Source organism: Brassica napus, chromosome C3 (assembly GCF_020379485.1).
Source record: "Brassica napus cultivar Da-Ae chromosome C3, Da-Ae, whole genome shotgun sequence".
In the NCBI taxonomy this organism is placed as follows: domain Eukaryota; kingdom Viridiplantae; phylum Streptophyta; class Magnoliopsida; order Brassicales; family Brassicaceae; genus Brassica; species Brassica napus.
The window spans coordinates 69,618,896-69,639,188 of NC_063446.1; the positions used below are offsets into that span (position 1 = coordinate 69,618,896).

Consider the following 20,293-nt stretch of genomic DNA (forward strand, 5'->3'; position numbering starts at 1 on the left):
TAAAACAAAATTTCCAAATGTACATCAACACCTCTATATATTTCTAGGGCTGGGCAAATAAACTGAACCCGAAAATCTGAACCGAACCCGATCCGATAAAAATGAATCCGAACCGATCCGAATCCGACATAAATACCGAATGGATCCTGTCTTTTGGTATTTTGGGTTATGGGTATTATCCGAACCGAACCCGGACCTAAATGGATATCCGATAGAACCCGAAACATTTAAAATCACAAAAAGAACTTCTACCAAATATGATCTTAATTCTTAATATGTATCCAAAATACTTTAAGATATTATTGAACTTCTAAAATAATTATCTGTTACACGAAGGTTGATGGTGGAATGTGGCGGTTGAAGCCTGAAGTTTTTAGATTTTGGTTTTGTTTTCATTGAATAATGTTTTTCATTTCATGAGAACTTAGTTTTTGTTTTATGATTTCATTTATGTGGTTTTTTTTCTATCACTAACTATGTTTATCTTTCGCTTGATTTTGAATGATCACGTTTGATGTTTTTTCTTATTTTTGAATCGATTTTAGTTATGTTTTGGCTATTAAAATATGTACAAATCATGTATTTTAAATCCGAAGAACTGATTTCATTTATGTTTTAGTTACAAAATAGGTTCAAATCAGGTATTTTTAAACCGAAGAACCGATTGGGACCCGAACCCGAAAGTACAATGGGTTATACCGGTTTTTTGAAGATTTACTAACCCCGATCCGAACCCGATAGAACCCGAACCGGTCCCGAACCGAAATTTTATATAACCCGAATGGGGTTGATTTTGATAAACCCGAAAAACCAAAACCCGAATGGATAAAACCGAAACCCGATTGGGACCCCGAATGCCCATGCCTATATATTTCTCCCTAACCTCCACAATCCACAATGTCTCCATGTTTACAAAACACAAAGATTATCAAACACAGAGAACATATTCACTCCTTTTTCTGTTTCTGCCATGGAAGCCAAGAAAAACAAAATCAGAGAAATCGTAAAGCTTCAACAAATCCTCAAGAAATGGCGAAAAGTCGCTCAGGCATCAAAACAAGCTAACGACAACAAGATTAACAACGAGGAAGACATCAGCAACATCAACAAAACTGGAAGTGGAAGTGGAAGTAAGAGCATCAAGTTTCTGAAGAGAACACTCTCCTTCCCAGATGTAACAGCTGTTCCTAAAGGTTACCTAGCTGTCTCGGTGGGGAAGGAGGAGAAGAGATACAAGATACCAACGGAGTACCTTAGCCACCAAGCTTTCCAGGCGCTGTTGCCTGAGGCAGAAGAAGAGTTTGGGTTTCAACAAGCTGGTGTGCTGAAGATTCCTTGTGAAGTTGCTGTGTTCGAGAGCATTTTGATGATAATGGAGGACAACAAGACTGATCCGTACCTGCCCACACAGGAGTGCAGGTTCAATGCGACGACGACTGAGGAAGTGATAAGTTATCGTAATCCTTCGGATTGCCCTAAGACTCCATCTCATCAACCTCTCAGTCCAATGTGTAGATAGTTTTTTTTTTTGTGTGTGTTTTGATTTGAACCATTATTATTCCTCTTCCCCCATGTTCCCACTTTTGCACTTTGGGGATACTTGTGTACTAAGCAACTTCAAAGAGAAAAAGAATGTGAGATTTTTGAATAATGGAATTTGCAAGCGCGTCACTGAAAAGATTTAAAACATGAAAAGATCTCTATTATTTGTGATATATCATAAAAGATCTCTGTTAGTTATCCTATTAGGATAACACAGTACAAATGAACATGAGAGAATGTATCACATGGGTAGTGTAAGAAGTGTTGGAGCTATGGTAAGCATGGTCTTAGAGGCTAAAGCGTATAACTAGGGTATCCAACAAGTTCTACATCCGCTTAAGTTACACTCGACCACTATGCTATTCATATGGCAGTTTTAGTCCCAGGGTTATTCAATATATATGTTTCTATCTATGCATCCACTGTTCTATGTGTATTGATGTTGCAGTTATGCCAAGTAATCAGAGGCTTAATATAAACTAATAGGATAACTAACATCAATTATATTAGTCTGAAGATGATCAGAGTACCTTTGGCATTGTAGTTTTTTATTATCAAGTGGAGACTCTGGTTCTATTTAGACTAAGAAAGGTACGGTAGTATAACCTAAGCTTTTACAATCCAAACTAATGCTATAATAAGTATCTTCATTAGTGAGCATAATAACATAGTCACAGGCTCACAGCATCACATGTATTGGTTTATGTATATCGGTTTAGTGGTTTGGTTAGATTAGTTGGTTTAATATCAATTGTATAGCTGACTATATATACATGTAAATGGGCATTTTAATCAATAAGAGATATTTAGATATTATCCTCCTTCTTCTCTCCCAAGGAAGCTTGTACGTAACATGGTATCAGAGCTAACATTGAGCTCGATTATCTTGTGATTTTGCTTGCTCGAGCTCGTATTCCGTCTATAATCAAGCTCCGATGGTGTCAGTGAAGAAGATTCCGCGTCGATCGAACCGTATTTCAACTCAGCGCAGCTCCGATCGCTTCTCCGGCGATCTCTGGTCCGGATCCTCAGGCGTCGCGAGCTCTTGTTGGTGTTGAACATGCTGATTCGATCCACCCTCCGTTCTTCATGCATACTTCCGATCATCCTGGTTTGCTTCTGATCTCTATCAAACTTGATGGATCTAACTTTGATGATTGGGAAGCTGCGATGAAGAATGCTTTGGATGCAAAGAATAAAATCGGTTTTGAAGATGGATCGATATATCACGTCCTCTTGAATCCGATCTAAACTTTCGCGTTTGGTCTCATTGTAACAGACTTGTTAAGTCCTGGATTCTTAACTCGGTATCAACTCAGATCTATCGTAGTATCTTGTGCTTGAATGATGCTACTGATGTTTGGCGTGATCTTCACAGTAGATTTCATATGACGAACTTGCCATGAACTTACAACCTCACGCAGGAGATACATGATCTGCGTCAGGGCTCTCTTTCCCTCTCTGATTACTTCACCAAGCTAAAGACTCTGTGGAGCAGTTTGGCAAGTTGTGAAGAAGCTGATGATCCTTGTACGTGTGGGAAAGCAACTCGGCTCCATCTAAAAGCTGAGCGTGCTAAGATTGTGAAGTTTTTGGCAGGACTCAATGAATCATATGTTGTGATTCGCCGTCAGATAATAATGAAGAAGACTCTGCCTTCTCTCACTGAAGTTTATAACATCCTTGATCAAGATGACAGTTAGAAGAGTTTTGCGACTGCCATTTCACCTGCTGCTTTTCAGGTGTCCGAGACTTCAGTTTTACCTTCGAGTGTGTGCTATATTCAAACGGGAGCTCACAAAGGTAAACCTATTTGCTCGTTCTGCAACAAAGTTGGTCACATTGCGGAGAGATGTTACAAGAAGCATGGCTTTCCTCCAAGTTATACTCCAAGAGGCAAAACACCTGAGAAGTTTCAGAAATCACCTTCTGTTACTCTTGCGGTTCCTACCTCTACTAACCTGAAGTGAAGTCTCCATCTCTTGACAACTTAATTGGTAATCTCTCTAAAGACCAGATTCAGTAGTTCATCGCTTTGTTCAGCTCTCAACTTCCGAACACACACGTCTCAACTCAGGGTGAAGCATCTACTTCTCAGAATACTAATGAGATTCCTGGTATCAACTTCTCCCAATCTACATTTTGCTTCATCGGTATTCTTACTGTATCACAGAACATTATGAATAATGGTACATGGGTTCTTGACTCTGGTGCTACTCATCATGTTTCCGATGATAAAGAGCTTTTTGTATCATTGGATATGAACATTACTAGTTCTGTGAATCTCCCTAATGGCTCTACGATCAAGATCAGTGGCGTTGGTAACATTCAAATAAATGAACACATTCTACTTCGGAATTTTCTGTTTATCCCAGAGTTTCGCTTGAATCTCATCAGCATAAGCTCGTTAACGACTGATCTTGGCTTCAGAGTTATATTTGATCCCTCTACTTGTGAAATACAGGATCGTACCAAGGGCTCGATGACTGGACAGGGTAGAAGAGTTGGGAATCTGTATGTGCTGGATATCAAAGAAGCTTCTGTGAGAGTGAATGCAGTGGTGGACATTGGTACATGGCACAACAGAATGGGTGATGATTCTTACTCGAGGCTTGACTTGATTGCTGATAATCTAGGAACTATGAAGCAGAAGAATAAAGGAAACTCCTACTGCCATATTTGTCACTTGGCAAAGCAGAAGAAGCTTTCATTTCCTTCTCCAAACAACATATGTAATTCAAACTTTGAGCTTTTGCATATTGATGTTTGGGGACCTTTTTCGGTTGAGACAGTGGATAGATACAAGTATTTTTTTGACTATTGTGGATGATCATTCTCGTGCTACTTGGGTTATTTAATGAGAACAAAGGATGAGGTTATTAAGGTGTTTCCAGCGTTTATTGCTCAAATTGAAAATCAGTATAACGTGAGAATTAAGGCAGTCAGATCAGACAACACACCTGAGTTAAAATTCTCTTCTTTCTTTCAAGAAAAGGGCATCATCTCGTATCACTCTTGTCCTGAGACACCAGAACAGAATTTTGTAGTGGAACGTAAGCACCAGCACCTATTAAACGTTGCAAGAGCCTTCATGTTTCAGTCTCAACTGCCTCTTGTGTATCGGGGACAGTATCTTAACTGCAGTGTTTGTCATCAATCGAACTCCATCTCCTGTGATTGGTAACAAAACTCCATTTGAGATACTAACTGGTAAGGTTCCTGCTTATGATCAGATGAGAACATTTGGTTGCTTGTGTTATGGTTCAACTTCACCAAAGGGTAGAAACAAGTTTCAACTGAGATCAAAGGCTTGTGTTCTCTTGGGTTATCCTTCTGGCGTCAAAGGTTACAAGCTCTTGGATCTGGAGACACACAAGATTTCAGTTTCGAGAAATGTCATCTTTCATGAAGATATCTTTCTGCTTGCCTCTACTCAACCATCAGATGACAGCTTGAAACTCTTCACACCATCTTCTCCTTTGTCCTCAGGTACTGATCAATCACCAGTTCCATCACAAATTTCTCCATCTTCTAATCTTCCATCACAAATTTCTTCTCGCCCACGCAAACAACTTGCTCACTTGCAGGATTATCATTGTTACAATCTTGATTCAAACATCACTTATACCATTTCATCTTTCCTTTCATATTCAAAATTGTCTCCTTCCTACTTATCTTTTGTCAATAGCATCACCAAAATCCCAATTCCTCAATCTTATTCTGAGGCAAAGGACTCTAAAGAATGGTGTGAGGCGGATGATAAAGAATTCGGAGCAATGGAATCAACAGGAACGTGGGAGTTGGCTACCTTACCGGCTGGGAAGAAAGCAGTTGGATGTAAGGTGTTGTATTCTTTGATGTATAATGCAGATGGCACTCTTGAGAGACATAAAGTTCGTGTGGTTGCTAAAGGTTTTACTCAAAAGGAAGGTTTGGATTATACTGAAACTTTCTCATCTGTGGCTAAGCTAACGACAGTTCGTTGCTTATTGAAAGTTGCAGCATCAAGGAATTGGTTTCTTCATCAACTTGATATCTCGAATTCGTTTTTGAATGGGGACTTGGATGAAGAAATTTATATGAAGATACCAGATGGATATGCAGAGAAGAAAGGTATCACATTGGGTAAACTGATGTCTTTCGCTTGAAGAAATCTATTTATGGTTTAAAACAAGCTTCCCGCTAATGGTTTCTTAAATTCTCTACTGCATTATCACGTTTGGGGTTCACAACAGGCACAAGTGATCATACACTCTTCTTGAAATCATTTGATGATGGTCACTTCCTTGCTGTGTTGGTTTATGTTGATGACATCATTGTAGCTGGGTCAAGTGCTTCACACTCCAGGCAGTTAATACATGATCTTTCACAACAATTCAAACTTCGAGATCTTGGTGTCCTTAAATATTTTTTGGGTTTGGAAATTTCCCGTACAAGTCAAGGCATCTCTTTATGTCCACGCAAATATGCTTTGGAGATGTTGACTTCTACTGGCATGTTGGGATGAAAACCTACTTCTATGCCTATGGTACCAAACTTGCATCTCGCTTTGAAGGATGGAGATCTGATTGATGAGCCTGAGTGGTACCGAAGTCTTGTTGGTAGGTTGATGTACTTGACCATCACACGTCCTGACATCACATTTGCCGTTAACAAATTGTGTCAGTTCTCTTCTGCACCAACAACAATTCATCTCTAAGACTGCTTATCCCGTCTTACAATACATAAAAGGCATTGTGGGAGAAGGACTCTTTTACTCTGCATCTCCTGACTTGTCTTTAAAAGGATTTGCTGATGCTGATTGGTCAACTTGTCGAGACAGCAGACGGTCTACTACAGGTCTTTCAATGTTTCTTGGTGACTCCTTGATCTCTTGGCGCTCTAAGAAACATGATACAGTCTCTAGCTCTTCAGCTGAAGCAGAGTACCGGGCTTTGAATAGTGCTTCTAAGGAGATGATTTGGCTCATCAAGCTGATGAATGATCTGAAGGTTCCTCGAACTCAGACTCCTATTCTCTTCTCAGACAGCACAGCAGCGATTTACATAGCCACAAATCCGGTTTTTCATGAGCGAACCAAACATATAGAGAATGATTGTCACTTTGTTTGACAATGGCTTGATAGGAAGGTCCTCAAGAGTCTCCATATGCGCACAGCAGATCAAGTGGCTGACATTATGACCAAACCTTTGTTCCCTCAACAATTTTATCATCTTATGTCCAAGATGAGTCTTCACAATATCTTTGGAAGCTCATCTTGAGGGGGCCTATTGGTTTATGTATATTGGTTTAATGGTTTGGTTAGATTAGTTGGTTTAATATCAATTGTATAGCTGACTATATATACATGTAAATGAGCATTTTAATCAATAAGAGATATTTTGATATTATCCTCCTTCCCTCCAAAAGAAGCTTGTACGTAACAACATGCAACATTTTCTCTAAATCAGGTACACGTCATTATTGATAAATCACATGCAATTAGTACGGCAAAATTAAAAAGGAATGATCTTGGTATCCTCCCAAAATCAATCGAGAGAGAGAGAGACATATGATATGCTCTCTCTATTTCTCTCTTCCACACACACATGGTTTAAGGGGGTGGTCAAAGTCAAAGGTTAAGCAGCCGAGATCTGATAAAACGGAAAGGTCACATGACATATGAACCCTGAGACTTACCATCATCTTAAGCAACCACCCAATAATACATGTGTAGTGATCTCATGAACCTGATCTCCAGGATACATATGATATGAGCAACTAGAGGAATGTCAAGTTCCATATAAGACAGCAAGATCCAGCAAGAAATATAGCATGAATTAACCATATGCCTTGGAAATTTAAAAATCGGTATATGACTGTACGTCCATGACTCATATAGTTTACTGCTTTAAAAAGATCGGGTATAAGATGTTATGAGCTAAGATACAACTAGCTCAGATACAACTAGAGAAACAAAGGAAAGTCGATCATTAATCGACGGAACCGAAGCAAGCTGAACCAAAAAGTATGCACAAGAAGTTGATTTTGTTTTCGTGGACTACAAGAGATGATCTATCTCAAAACAAAACCAAGTGTCTATATAAGCAGTAGGAAGATTCTATCCTTTTGTAATCCTCCGGGTATAAAAGGGAGGAAAGAATCTTTTGTAAGAAGCCCTTTGTAAAAGAAAGAAATGGGACTACAAATCATTAAGAGTTCTTCAGATTACATGATCATGCAAGCCAGTCGATCAAGTAGTTTCACAAGAGTTATCACATTGCCTGATAAGGTACGGAGAAGATGAATATCTTATCAGGCAATGCTAGTAATGACCTGTTTGTCCATTGTTCGGCCATGCATAAGTAGAAGGTTGTGCGACTTATTAACTAAAGTTTTTGTTTATTGACAATGTACTTCCTGGTTGTGAATTGTGATAACAAGAACGATGGCAACGTTTCTACTTATTCAATTTCAGGACAGGGAATTAAAACCATAACCATAAACAAACATGATATCCATTTAACATTTCGGGTCAATCCAGAAAAACGTCAAATAGAGTTTAAAGACATCGGTAAATGTAAAGAAACATCTAAAACGTTTGTTTCACAGAGAGAGAGAATGACCATTGTTTGTTGCATCACATGGCCATTGGTTCAGGACCAGCAGCGTTGAGGATGTCTAACAAGGAGTTCTGAGGCTCCAACTCCTCATGCCAAAGCTGCAACTTATCCCCAGGGTAGAAGTTTCTGGTCACTCCCTCTGAGTTTATCTGTTAAAAAAAACATCAAAAGCAGTTTTGTTCACTGAGTTCCATTAGAGAGGTTATATATTAGTATTAGCATCAGAGAGCGATATCTTACAATGACAGTTCGTACGACTCCTCCACTGGCTCCATCACGGGCGATGGCTAGTGAAACCGCCTTCACAACAAGTTGCTGCAAAATACAATATAGCAAGGATTAGTTACAACAAATGTGGGTTTGTGCGATTTTTGCATAAACAGAGATAAATGATCTGAACCACCATACCTCAGCTTCTTCTTTGGTCATGTTTTCTTTCCAGGCCTGATCAAAGAACCCGTAAAGGTAACTCGAGCCAGAGCCTACACAAACACACACAACTCAACTATTTAGTAGCAGGAAAGATATGTATCATATAACAAAGAGAGCTAAATCGAATACAGCTATGTCAAACACACAAATGGTTTGTACTTTGTACCTCCAATAGCAAACGGTTGCTCCACAACAGTTCCACCAAGTGGAATCCCGTAGATCTTCCCGCCTTCATACTTATCCCAGCCACCAACTATGAGGCCAGTTTGCAGCATGTTCTGCCCAACAAATACATACAATGCTTAAGTCATACAATAACGCACTGGAGATGCATCTCTGCTAGACAACATAGAAATCTGAGATCTTAGGATATTATTATAACAGAATACATTCTTGTTGAGCACATGATACACAGTAGCATTAAGAACAGGAACTTTCAACACTTCCATTAAGAGATAATCATTTTTCAGACAATAGAACAGTTATTACAACAACACTGAACAAGAGGAGATTCATGTACACTAGCAAGCTAGCTATCAATCTCTATTTCCCCCAAATTTCAAGCTTAAGTCGTATATCAACAAAAACGTTGTTTCTCAAGGTCACACTTCCAAACAAAAGGTATCAGTGGCTCTGTACAGCATGTTTTCTCTACAAGCTTCTTGTGAAACAACCAAACAAAATGCAAGCTTTAATGCAAAACTAGTACCTTGTTATTGTAAGCGAGCATCCTAATGAGGTTGGCAGAAACCTTTACAGTCGCAGGCTGTCCCAGCTGAATTCTGCAAACCGTAAAGAAACAAATATATTAAGTCATGAAGCTTGCTCGAACCATGGGAAAGAGTTAAACACTCACGTATGCTGGTGAAGGAAGTAACGGACGTAGTCAGAAACAACCTGAGAATCAGCAGCCTACAAAAAGGAACAAGAAAGAGCTTCGCGTTAATCAGCAAAACGCAGACGCAGAGTAAAACACTAAGAGACACAAAGGAGAGATTACCGATCCAGAACGGCAGACGTAGACATTGTCAGTGAGTTGTGTGATCTTATCTGAAGCTCGATTCGCTACGTACATGCCTGCGAGAGTAAATAACAGATCCCAATTCCATCAGCTTTTCTCCCAAACAAACAGAACAATCAAAAACAGCTCCTAAATTGAACGCATTAGACAAAGCCAAAGACACCAACTTTATCGAGAAATACGATTCCAATTTAACATATCAAGAAGCTAAATTAAACCCTAGAAACAAAACTTTTTCCCAGATGATCCAAAGATATACGGAGGCGATGAAGCAGAACGGATCTCTAACATGAGCTTAAGGACAGACCTAACGAAGCAAAAGAAGAGAAATCTGACCGGTGCTGGTACGTGAGTCGGCTCCGAGGACGACGCCTCCGTTGTAAGTGACGCCGACGATGGTCGTTCCCATAGAGTGCGGCGCATCGAGATTGAGATCCATCGCGGTAGGATTCGAAACTTGTATGCGAAGAAAAGAATCTCTGAGCTGAGAGTTACGCGGTGATGGCTACTGATTAGAAGAAGAAGAACTGACTTAATCCCCAAGTCGGGTTCTCTCCTCTCTCTCTCTCTTTTTTCTTGTTCTTCAGTATATTGGGCCGAAATAGAGGAGATTGCCTTAAAAGCCCAATACCTGATTGTCCTTGCGAGCCTCATAATTACGAGCACAATACTTGCCAAATCTCCGAAATAGCACATTTCTAAATTTACAAAAATAACTCTCAAAAACTAAAATGACCAAAATAGCATTTTATCTTTTGAAAAATTTAAACTTTTTTATTTTTCAAAATTTGAAATCTTATCCCCAGAACCCCCACTCCCAAACTCTAAACCTTAAAACCTAAACTCTAAACCCTAAACCTTAAATTCTAAACCCCACCCCTTAACTCTAAACCCTAATATCTAAATTAATTTACCATTAGGGTATAAGTGTATATTTATCTCTTTTGATAAAACATTAAGTGCTATTTTGGTCATTTTTATTCTTATATGCTATATTTGTGACAAAAACTTTTTTAGTGCTATCCTAGTCATTTTTTCTACTTAAAAGGTTTCTTCTAGATTCTTCTTTCCCACTACATATACCACTATTTTGTTAAACTAGTGGTATGTCCGCGATACGCGCGGATTATTTGACATTTTTGTTATTTAAATTTGTAAATTTTTTTGCTGATTTGTTGTATAATTTAGAATGGAGATTCTTATGTTTTTTTGCTATTGGTATTGATGGGTACATATTCAAATAGTGGGATGCGACTGACTGATGCAAGTTGAATTTTTTTTTTATGCATGACATTAGGAAGTTTATATGTTAGAGATAACATATGAATTGTTATCGTAGAAGAGTGATAATTTACTTTAATTGCGAGACACATAAATCTACATAATAGTTGTTGCGTTTTAAAATTACAATATTGATATAGATATTGAATAAACATGTTTCAAATGAAATACTAATTTATTGATTTACTTGTACAAATAGCAGTGGCTAATGTTTTTCGGGTGGCAGAAAATTGTAGCTTTTGTAGCAGTGGATAGTTTAAAGACTTAAAGTGTTGCTTTGTTATATATTGACTTAATGAATTTTTCTTTATTAATTTGATGAACTTCTCTTTGTTGTAAACCAATGTGTTTAAGACAATTTTTATACTATATATTTTATACTACTTTTAATTATATAAGATAACTTTAAGAAATATTTGTTGTATTAATTTGGTGATTATGTTAATCTAGCGATTACAAACAGTATGATAAAAACTAAAATTTCCAGTCAATACACTGAACCAAACTAAATATAACTCTTCAATCATATTTTCTTCACACATGTAATATAAATTATACATCTCTCAGTTACATTCTTTTTAAAAAACTTATTTACAAATATCATCTTTATAAAGGAAAAGTTTTTGACAATGTGGTTTTTACTCTACTGATATAGCTCAATTGTCTTCTTCCTTTTTTTTAATAAAAGGTTTAGCTCAATTGTCTGTATTCATCAAATTGAATGATGATGGAATTAAAACTTTGTTTCTAAAGTTGATCTCATTGTTTCTAACGTATGCCTAGAGTTATTTTGAACAATGGAATAGAAAAACATGTTACTTTATTTTGTTAAAGGATACAATTACTATATTATAGTTTGTGTAATTTTTTTTAGCCTATTAATATACAATATCCAATTTCTTCACGCATGTCGTAACACTAAAAACTGAAAAGGTAAAAAATAAACTCAAATCTAATATAATTAGACATGTTTTCCGAATAAAACTATAAATGGAAATTTACTTCCTAGTGAGATCATTCTTCTCAAAGATGAAAGGTGATTTTGTTCACATAGTTGTTAAAAGGAGGTGCATTGTCTTCTTAATAATATAATAGCTATATTTCTTGTTACAGTGTCTATTTTGGTCATCAACATTATTATTCCCAACCCGATTATCCCCATAAGATTAGATTTTCTTTCTTTGGTGTTTCTCATTGCGGATGAATTTTACATTAAAAGGTTGAGTAATTTTTGTTTCCAATCTATATAGACATTACATTTTAATCTCAGATCTTGGTGTTTATAGAAAAAAATCATCCAATTAACTTTACATGAGGCAGTTTCTAATATGTTTTACCATGAATCGTCAACTTAAAACAGATATACAAAGTCAGAAACTAACAAATAGTCAACTGAAAAGGAAACACAGTATCAAATGCATACTACTGCCAAAACATCAGTAAAAGAAGACTGCAGCAAAAACATCAGAAGCAATAGAGTTTAAAGATAGATAGAATAGTTAGAACTCTAAAATTATTGACTGTAGAAAAGAAACGAAAATACAGAGCAGAGTGCAGAAGAAAATGGCTGTAGGCTTTTCACAAAGGTTTGGCCGCAACATTCACAAACGTCAACCCAAATGCTCTGAGACCGAATAATTTTTGTTTGAAACCAGGTTGCCTGATGAAGTGTTGTTGTACATAATGTTATGGAACTAACCTGTTCTTTTGAGTAGATTCCTTTTCAAAACAAATGGAGGATGGTGCCTTCAGCGAGGACTAAAGGTCATGACCTCACTATTTCTGGGAAAAATTGCATCCTCATGGCATTGCATCTGGACTTTGTACACCAGCTCCAGCTTTATGCTGCTGCAGAACGTGTTCAAAAATAGGACCATGTTTTCAACTTGTCAACAACCAAGAGATAAGTAACGTGACACATAAGAGGGATCACATAATAGGGATAACAAAAAAAAAAATTTCTTCATTGTATAATGCAGCTTTTCTCTAGTATGCAGTGCCTTCAGATTATGCACAACAATTGATAAAAAAAAGAGCTTAAAGAAAAAAGTATGGCTGCTAGTAGGCCTGGGCATTTCGGGTATCGGTTCGGTTCGGGTATTTCGGGTTTTGGGTAGTTCGAATAGGGGCTAGAGGATCCATTTAGTACTTGACCTATTTTCGGTTCGGTTCGGTTCAGATAGTTTCGGGTTCGGTTCGGTTCGGATAGTAAATGTAGGAACCGGAAAATACCCAGAAAAAGTTTGGTTCTCATTTGGATCCGGTTCGGGTTTGGATAGTTCGGGTAGTTTGGATAATTTGGATAAAATATCGGTTATTTAGGGTAAAATATCAAATAATTAGGATGATTTAGATAAAAAAATTGGATATTTCGGATTACTTTGGATATTTCGGATAAAACTATCTGGATAGTTTCAGATACTTTCGGGTAGTTTGGATACTTTATAATAATTTAGTTATCCTCAACTATTTTCAGATACTTTTAATAGAATTTTAAATTAAAAATATATATTTAGTGATGTTATATGTATATATAATTAATATTTTTATATATTCGGGTACCCGTTCGGTTCTCGGTTCGGTTCTGGTTCGGTTCGGTTATTTTGGATATAAAAATATAGGAACCATTCGGGTATTTGAGGGTATTAGTCCGGTTCCGGTTTTGGGTATTTCGGTTCGGTTCCGGTTCGGTTCTTCGGTTCCGGTTATTTTGCCCAGGCCTAGCTGCTAGTATAAGCAAGCAAACCAGAACAAAATATCCCACTGGTATCTTTGACACACAATATATGATAATTGCCTTCTCTTGGGTTAAAAGTGAAACCCTTTTCTCTTAGGTTCCGGAAACGATAATGGATTCAGATACCTGAAGGAAGAATTTTGACAAATGGAGGTTAACACTAAATCTTTGGAGGTGATGCGTAAAAAGGTTTAGGCTTTCAGATATCTGACCTGGTGTAGGTTTTCATCGACCCAAGAAGACGTATGAGTTTGTGTTATACAACCACTACTGGTGAGTCTGCTAGTTCACCTTTACTAAAGCTTAAAGTAACTGCATAGAAGCAGAGCTAAGTAAAAATGCATTTTTGTCCAACAGCACATTATTTGTCAAATTAAAATGGGTTTTTGTCGTACTGTTTAGGAAGAGACGATCAGTCAGAAGGGAAAAAATAAAAATATCTGGAGTTGCTAAGTGGAATTGATTAATTTTAAAAAAGATTTCAGGAAAACCAGAACCTCCGACAAACTTATAATTGACGTTAGTTGCGACGAACACCTTCGTCTCAACAGCTGAGACCAGACCATCAAAAACACAGACACAAACAGCTGGTCCCCTTAATTAGTGTGGACTGCAACAATAAGAAAACAATCAAATGTTACAAATCCAATTTTATGCGATGAGCTAAAGAAACAAAACATTGAGCGAGTGCTCTTGTATAAGATAATGTAGTGTTAGGAAGCAAAAATTCTCCGATGAGTTAAAAGGAACACAGATTCAGTGGAATCGAATTACCTTCTCGGTTTACCAGAACCATAGCGATCCCCATATGGAAGCTATGGTCTCTCCTTCTGGTCTCATATATATAGTCGTCGGAATTGGTGGGGAACACATGGAAGCTAGACGGATGAAGATATCATCTATTGCAATGATTAATTAACAGTTTCAAAAAGGTGGTGGAGTGGAAGATAGGAGTGATTTCGACGGTTTCAAAAAGGTGATGGTAGGGTAAATCAAGAAGACGATGGAGGCGAAGCGCTTCTGGGAAATGAGTTTTTCTACTTTAATGGGCCTACGTAAAAGGAAACCCAGTTCTCTTGTCAAAATTGAGAGACGTCGATGTAGAGAAACATAGGAGATGCCAAGTGTCATGTTTTGCCCTCTCCTTTCTGATGATGTGGCACAAGGAGGAGAGACAAAAGTCTCTTTTATTGTATAAGATGTTAATGCATGTGACGTTGTTAAGGCAAAGCGAGTATCTGGGTTTGGTTCGAACCGTTAGTTTGGTTTGGCTAATTCTGTTTATTTTTATTTTTTTCGGTTCGTACGTTGATTCGTTCTTCGGTTACTGTTACTTCAATTTATGAAAATTCTATCAAATTTAACCAATTTTTTTGGTTTCAGTTAGTTTTTTGGTACATATATGATTAATTATTCATGTCATTTTAATTGAGTTCAGTTTAATTTTGATTAGTTTAGTAAATTTGGTTTAGAATTTTGATTAAGATCGACATCATTTGCACATTATTTTTTAATAAAAAAATCAAACTAACCCTGTAACGCCCCGACCGCCCACAGTTAATGGGCCACCCACGCCCACTCTCTCGGCCCGTGGGCCCCATCCTGTCCGACGGTCGATCCGTTAATTTTTCCAAGGCTCGAAATCATTGTTTACTGACCCTGCAATCACCACCCGACCTTTTCCCGTGCTTTGGCCTCACTCGCACGCTATCACGAATCACTTCCCGATAGGTCACCCATCCTTCCACTACTCCAACTCAACTCCAACTCAAGCACGCTTAACTCTGGAGTTCTTTCAGGATGTGCTCCGGAAAAGGTAAATCAACTTTGGTGACATAGGTAGCCAAATCAATTCTTTTAAGCCTTTTCACATATCACAACTCGGGATGTTACAAACCCATTACTAAACAGGCTAATAACCATTTTCTACAAAAAAAAAAAAATTCAAACTAAACCGATTTTATAACCAAACTTGAACGGAAAACTAAAACTATTAGTTTGGTTCGGGTCAAAATCCAGGCCTATGGTATATATCCATTCATTCATAAAGGATTACACATCCTTGACGCACAACACGAAACACAAACCTCTAAACTAAATTTTGTACGATAATGCAAGAACATCTCAGTTTTGTTAGTTATACAACTGTTGTAACGGACGTGAAAAAGAACAGATGCGGAAACAGATGAATAAAATCGATGTATCTACGACACAGATATTTAATGTGGTTCACCCCTAGGGCTACGTCCACGGGCAAACAGAGATCTTATTATTGGAGGCGATATTGAGCTTACAAAGTGCAAGTTTAAGGTTACTTCGAATACAAGATATATATAGTAGCATCTCGCATCTAAAACCCTAGACTATACGGACTCATGGGCCTAAACCCACGATCAGATGTAACATCTATAATAACTTCAGCCCAAAACCGCTTCTCCAAACCAGCACTCGAGAGCATGCACATCGCTCTCTCTAGCATTATCTGGTTTATCCATTTTGCAACACCATCCCGCTGTGGTGTTCCCCTGTCTGTAAGATGCTTGGCAGATGTTGCATCCTTACAAAACTGTTTAAACTCTTCCGAGCAGAGTTCCAAACCAATATCAGAATGAAGCATATCTTGCTTCGAGAGATGTTGCATCCCACGCTCACCCATATGTCCAAGCCTCATATGTCATAGCTTAGTCATATCTTCCTCTGGGATCTCTGGCGATGCAACATTTGCTGAACCGGTAACTGTTGTACCCTTCAGCAAATACAGAGTACCGTTCATGAAACCCTTCAGAATCATATCAGAACCCTTGTAGACATTCAAAACTCCATCGCCACCCGAATATTTGAACCCTCTCCTGTCCAGAAGACTCACGGATATCAAATTCTTCGTCATTGATGGAACATGTCTAACCTTGTTCAATGTGCAGAATCTACCATCATGTGTCCTGAGCTTGATTGAGCCGATCCCAACAATCTTGCAGGCAAAGTCGTTTGCCATCTTAATCTTGATATCAAGTACCTCTGTGTACTCTGAAAACCACTCTCTCCTCTGTGTCATATGGTAGGAAGCTCCCGTATCAAGAACCCACACATCAGAAGAGTGTGTGTGTCCGTGCACAACAAGAGCGATGTCGTCGTCAGACTTGGTTTCATCCTCGGCTACTGCAACAGAACCAAACTGTTGCTCCTTCATCTTGGGACAGTCTGACTTCCAATGTCCCTTCTCTTTGCAATAGTTGCAAATATCAGATGCTTTAGGACCCCTTGGAAACGACTTCCTATCTTTCGAAGTCCTTCTGTTCCCATGTCCCTTCACACCACTGACAAACAACCCCGATGCTTGATTGTCTGTCCCTGAGTTGGACGCCTTATGGCGCAATTCCCGACTATGAAGCGCCGACCTAACTTCTTCCAGTTTCACTGTATCTTTGCCAACGATGAACAATTGCACGAAGTTCTCGAAGGAGTTCGACAGAGATACCAACAGGATTAGTGTCGCGTCTTCATCCTCCACCTTAACATCGATGTTACGCAGCCCCAGTAATATCGAATTTAGCTTGTCAAGATGGTCGCGAAGCTCAATACCTTCTTGCATACACAAGGCGAAGAGGCGTTGCTTCAGAAGTAGCTTATTCGTCAGAGATTTTGTCATGTACAAACTCTCCAACTTCTACCACAAACTAGCAGCCGTTTTCTCATCCGACACTTCGATGATAATCTCGTCTGCTAGACACAACAAAATTGTTGAGAACGCTTTCTCTTCCAGAGCCTCCAAATCAGCTGCTTCAGATTTCTTCCCTAACAATGGTCCCCAGATGCCTTGTTGCTTTAACAACGCCTGCATCTTCATCTGCCAAAGACTGAAGCTATTTCTCCCATCAAACTTGTCGATCTTCGCGTTTATTCTAGACATCTTCTCACCAGATCATCAACCCCGAGCTCTGATACCAGTTTGTTGTAACGGACGTGAGAAGGAACAGATGAATAAAAGCGATGTAACTACGACACAAATATTTAACGTGGTTCACCCCTAGGGTTATGTCCACGGGCAAAGAGAGATCTTATTGTTGGAGGCGATATTGAGCTTACAAAGTGCAAGTTTAGGGTTACTTCGAATAAAAGATTTATATAGTAGCATTTCGCATCTAAAACTCTAGACTATACGGACTCATGGGCCTAAGCCCACAATCAGATATAACATCCATGCAACCGAGTCGGTATGATGTACATGATGTAACATCCATCGCCTAGATGTAACATCCAGATTCAAGGCATACTAACAACAACTATAACAGAAGTGTTGCTTATTGAAATCTTTCAAATGTACTAACTAGTATTAAGTTTATTAAATTTACTTCTAACATATTTTATTTTCTTCAAAAGGTGCTTGCAGAGCCTGACAAATAACATAACCGGTACTCGTTAGGATAACCAAAGAAGACAACAGAGTTCCAAACGCACAAAGATTAAACTTCTCTACTCAAAAGAAAACCAAGTGTGTTAAAATAGAAGCAAAAGGATCTGCTTTCACAAATCACTAGTCTCTAGAACCAATTAAAAGACAAACTACAAGAGCTATAAAGTAGTGGCAACAGCTTCAGGTTGATGAGGAAGTATCTGATGAGCCGTGGGGACATTGCTCTTGGACTTCTTTGCCACAGGGCTCGCTCTTGATTCCTTCACCGGTGATACCTTCTCCGCAAGAACTTTCCTCACCTCATTGGCCAGCTCTATAACATACTCCTCCTCATGCCCTGCACGAAAACAACAACAGAAATTAACAGCAATGCCTCTGTTGGTTTTAAAGAGTGATCATCAACGTAAAGACTTCAAAATTTCCAAATCACGTTGTGGAAAAAGGGAGCTTTTGGACAAACCAATGTCGTGCATTGCCTTCTCTAGCAGGAAGAGATAATCTCTGTTGTTACCACATGGTCCATTGGCTGTCGCAATTTGTCTTTGCATACACAAAACAACTAGCTAGTGTGAGGACAAGAATCTGGCATATAGAAACTGAAAGAACATAAGAAGTTGGTATGGGGAGGCTGTGTGTTTACCTTGCCATGTCTTCTAATGGCGCAGGTCCAAGGTAATACTTGTTGGAGACCTTGTCTGGAGTAGAAGTGAATCTGAAGATGGTAAAAACAACATCAATAACAATTCACAACACAGACTAAAGACACAGTGTCATAGAAAACAACTTACACCATCACTCCGGTTACAGCTGGATTCAGGGGATCATCTTCCTGTAAATTTGAGAAGATAAACATTTGAGGTCAGTTACATAAGTAAAAGAGAAAAGATGTTTATACAATATAATTGGGCATAATGTGACTCACCTTGTAGAAGTCTACACATGTCTTGAGATCATATTCACACTCTCTACGTTCCAAGTACTGTGCATAAATAGAATGATCAACACAAAGGGATGAACATGAAACAACAAGCAATCTAGTTTTTAAATGCAGAGACATACCTCCATAGCCAGACGTTCTTCTTCTGGTCCTCCACGGACACAGAATGCAGTACCCCACTGTCAAGAAAGTATTGGATTGTTAGTAGGAAAAAGAGGAATGCGTGAGTAAACTAAGCATGCCTCATGAACAGAGTCTAAGACCCTTGAATCATATTATGCATTATAAAATTTCTACTTACGCAAATGGCTTCTTCATCTTTCTCAAGTGTGCAAGTCCTTGCAGGGTGTTCTGGTGTACCTCTGTGATCAATGCAAGCTAGACAATCACATCAAACACAAAAGAACCATCAATAGTTGGGAAATATAAATCAATCAAAAAAACCAAAAGGAACAATGCCTTACCAAGATCAAAGACACGTTTGTAACCCTTGATGAAGCCCAACACTTTCTCATCGTAGTGAAAGCCAGGGTTCCACACAAGAGAGCCATAGCCAAAGACCCACATCACCATCTTCTGCAGTTATAAATGCTGTAAACACACCCAAAAGAAAATATTAAGATACAAGTCATGGTTTTGCAGAGAATAGGTGCTGGAGAGAAAGGTACTAAACATGTAAAGACAAGGAAATAGCCAAAAGAACACATGTGCAATATACAAACAAAACAAATCACAAGTGGACCAGGGTTCCAATTGTTACTTCAGCATTAAATGTCAACAGATAAACACAACTTTAGGGTTCTCTTTAGGACAGCCTAAACAAGACTCACCCCAAATCACCAAACTTTTGGAACAAAAACAAAAAAGCTACCATATTCTAGAAAAAAGGGGTTAATTTTTTTTATTTATGTGCAATGATAATAAATCAAACAGTAAGAACTTTTCCTCAGGATTACAAGATAGAAAACAAACGGTGTCCTGAAGATGCAATAGAAGCTTACCTAAACCGAAATGCGGGATGAGAAAAGTTCAAAACTTTACCGTCGAACACGAAAAAGCTCATCTCCGCTTGTGATTGGATTAGATTACAAGTTACAACGCGAGAAAAGCTGAGAAACTCGTGAGAGGAGAGAATGCAGAGAATGGTCGAGAGAACGACAGCGTTTTGGTTCCTATTGGAGCTGACAAACACTCTCTCTCTCTCTCTCTCTCTCTCTCTCTCTCTTCTGCTTTCGAGGAGGCGATGTGGAGGAAGAAGAGCATTTATAGAGAGACTCGAAACCGCATGTTCGTGTCACGCATGTTGTTCCTAATTGTTCATTTGATTTCC

The 20,293-nt window shown here is 38.4% G+C and overlaps 3 protein-coding genes across 4 annotated transcripts; 1 reads left to right on the top strand and 2 right to left on the bottom strand.

Moving 5' to 3' along the window:
- The first annotated feature begins 855 nt into the window (after nucleotides 1–855).
- On the top strand, nucleotides 856–1,693 carry LOC106387237 (auxin-responsive protein SAUR72). The gene has a single exon (XM_013827054.3). The coding sequence runs from the start codon at nucleotides 971–973 to the stop codon at nucleotides 1,517–1,519; it is 549 nt and encodes a 182-aa protein (XP_013682508.1). The 5' UTR covers nucleotides 856–970; the 3' UTR covers nucleotides 1,520–1,693.
- A 6,330-nt stretch (nucleotides 1,694–8,023) lies between these two features.
- On the bottom strand, nucleotides 8,024–10,194 carry LOC106390042 (proteasome subunit beta type-6). Its single transcript, XM_013830420.3, has 8 exons — nucleotides 9,934–10,194; nucleotides 9,577–9,653; nucleotides 9,433–9,488; nucleotides 9,286–9,358; nucleotides 8,743–8,854; nucleotides 8,553–8,626; nucleotides 8,385–8,459; nucleotides 8,024–8,293 (listed from the first exon to the last, which is right to left on the bottom strand). The coding sequence occupies exons 1-8, from the start codon at nucleotides 10,034–10,036 to the stop codon at nucleotides 8,162–8,164; spliced, it is 702 nt and encodes a 233-aa protein (XP_013685874.1). The 5' UTR covers nucleotides 10,037–10,194; the 3' UTR covers nucleotides 8,024–8,161.
- A 7,819-nt stretch (nucleotides 10,195–18,013) lies between these two features.
- Nucleotides 18,014–20,232, bottom strand: LOC106386242 (gamma-glutamylcyclotransferase 2-2). 2 transcript variants are annotated; one of them, XM_013826122.3, is made up of 9 exons: nucleotides 20,005–20,232; nucleotides 19,428–19,554; nucleotides 19,265–19,341; nucleotides 19,086–19,142; nucleotides 18,949–19,005; nucleotides 18,815–18,855; nucleotides 18,667–18,738; nucleotides 18,487–18,566; nucleotides 18,014–18,363 (listed from the first exon to the last, which is right to left on the bottom strand). In XM_013826122.3, exons 2-9 carry the CDS (start codon nucleotides 19,534–19,536, stop codon nucleotides 18,185–18,187), a joined length of 672 nt encoding a protein of 223 aa, XP_013681576.1. In that variant the 5' UTR covers nucleotides 19,537–19,554; nucleotides 20,005–20,232; the 3' UTR covers nucleotides 18,014–18,184. The 2 variants fall into 2 exon arrangements, with proteins under 2 accessions (XP_013681576.1, XP_013681575.1); XM_013826121.3 differs by having other exon boundaries at nucleotides 19,965–20,204.
- Between the last annotated feature and the right edge of the window lie 61 nt (nucleotides 20,233–20,293).

What these genes read in the sequence shown, in the direction of transcription:
- LOC106390042 (XM_013830420.3), bottom strand. Translation starts at nt 10,036, where the DNA reads ATGGATCTCAATCTCGATGCGCCGCACTCTATGGGAACGACCATCGTC. An exon ending in CGACTCACGTACCAGCACCG is followed by an intron (nt 9,654 to 9,933) that starts GTCAGATTTCTC and finishes TTACTCTCGCAG; the next exon opens with GCATGTACGTAGCGAATCGA. An exon ending in GAGTCGTACGAACTGTCATT is followed by an intron (nt 8,294 to 8,384) that starts GTAAGATATCGC and finishes TTTTTTTAACAG; the next exon opens with ATAAACTCAGAGGGAGTGAC.
- LOC106386242 (XM_013826122.3), bottom strand. Translation starts at nt 19,536, where the DNA reads ATGGTGATGTGGGTCTTTGGCTATGGCTCTCTTGTGTGGAACCCTGGC. An exon ending in CAAACGTGTCTTTGATCTTG is followed by an intron (nt 19,342 to 19,427) that starts GTAAGGCATTGT and finishes GTGATTGTCTAG; the next exon opens with CTTGCATTGATCACAGAGGT. An exon ending in AAGATGAAGAAGCCATTTGC is followed by an intron (nt 19,143 to 19,264) that starts GTAAGTAGAAAT and finishes CTTTCTTGACAG; the next exon opens with TGGGGTACTGCATTCTGTGT.
- LOC106387237 (XM_013827054.3), top strand. Translation starts at nt 971, where the DNA reads ATGGAAGCCAAGAAAAACAAAATCAGAGAAATCGTAAAGCTTCAACAA.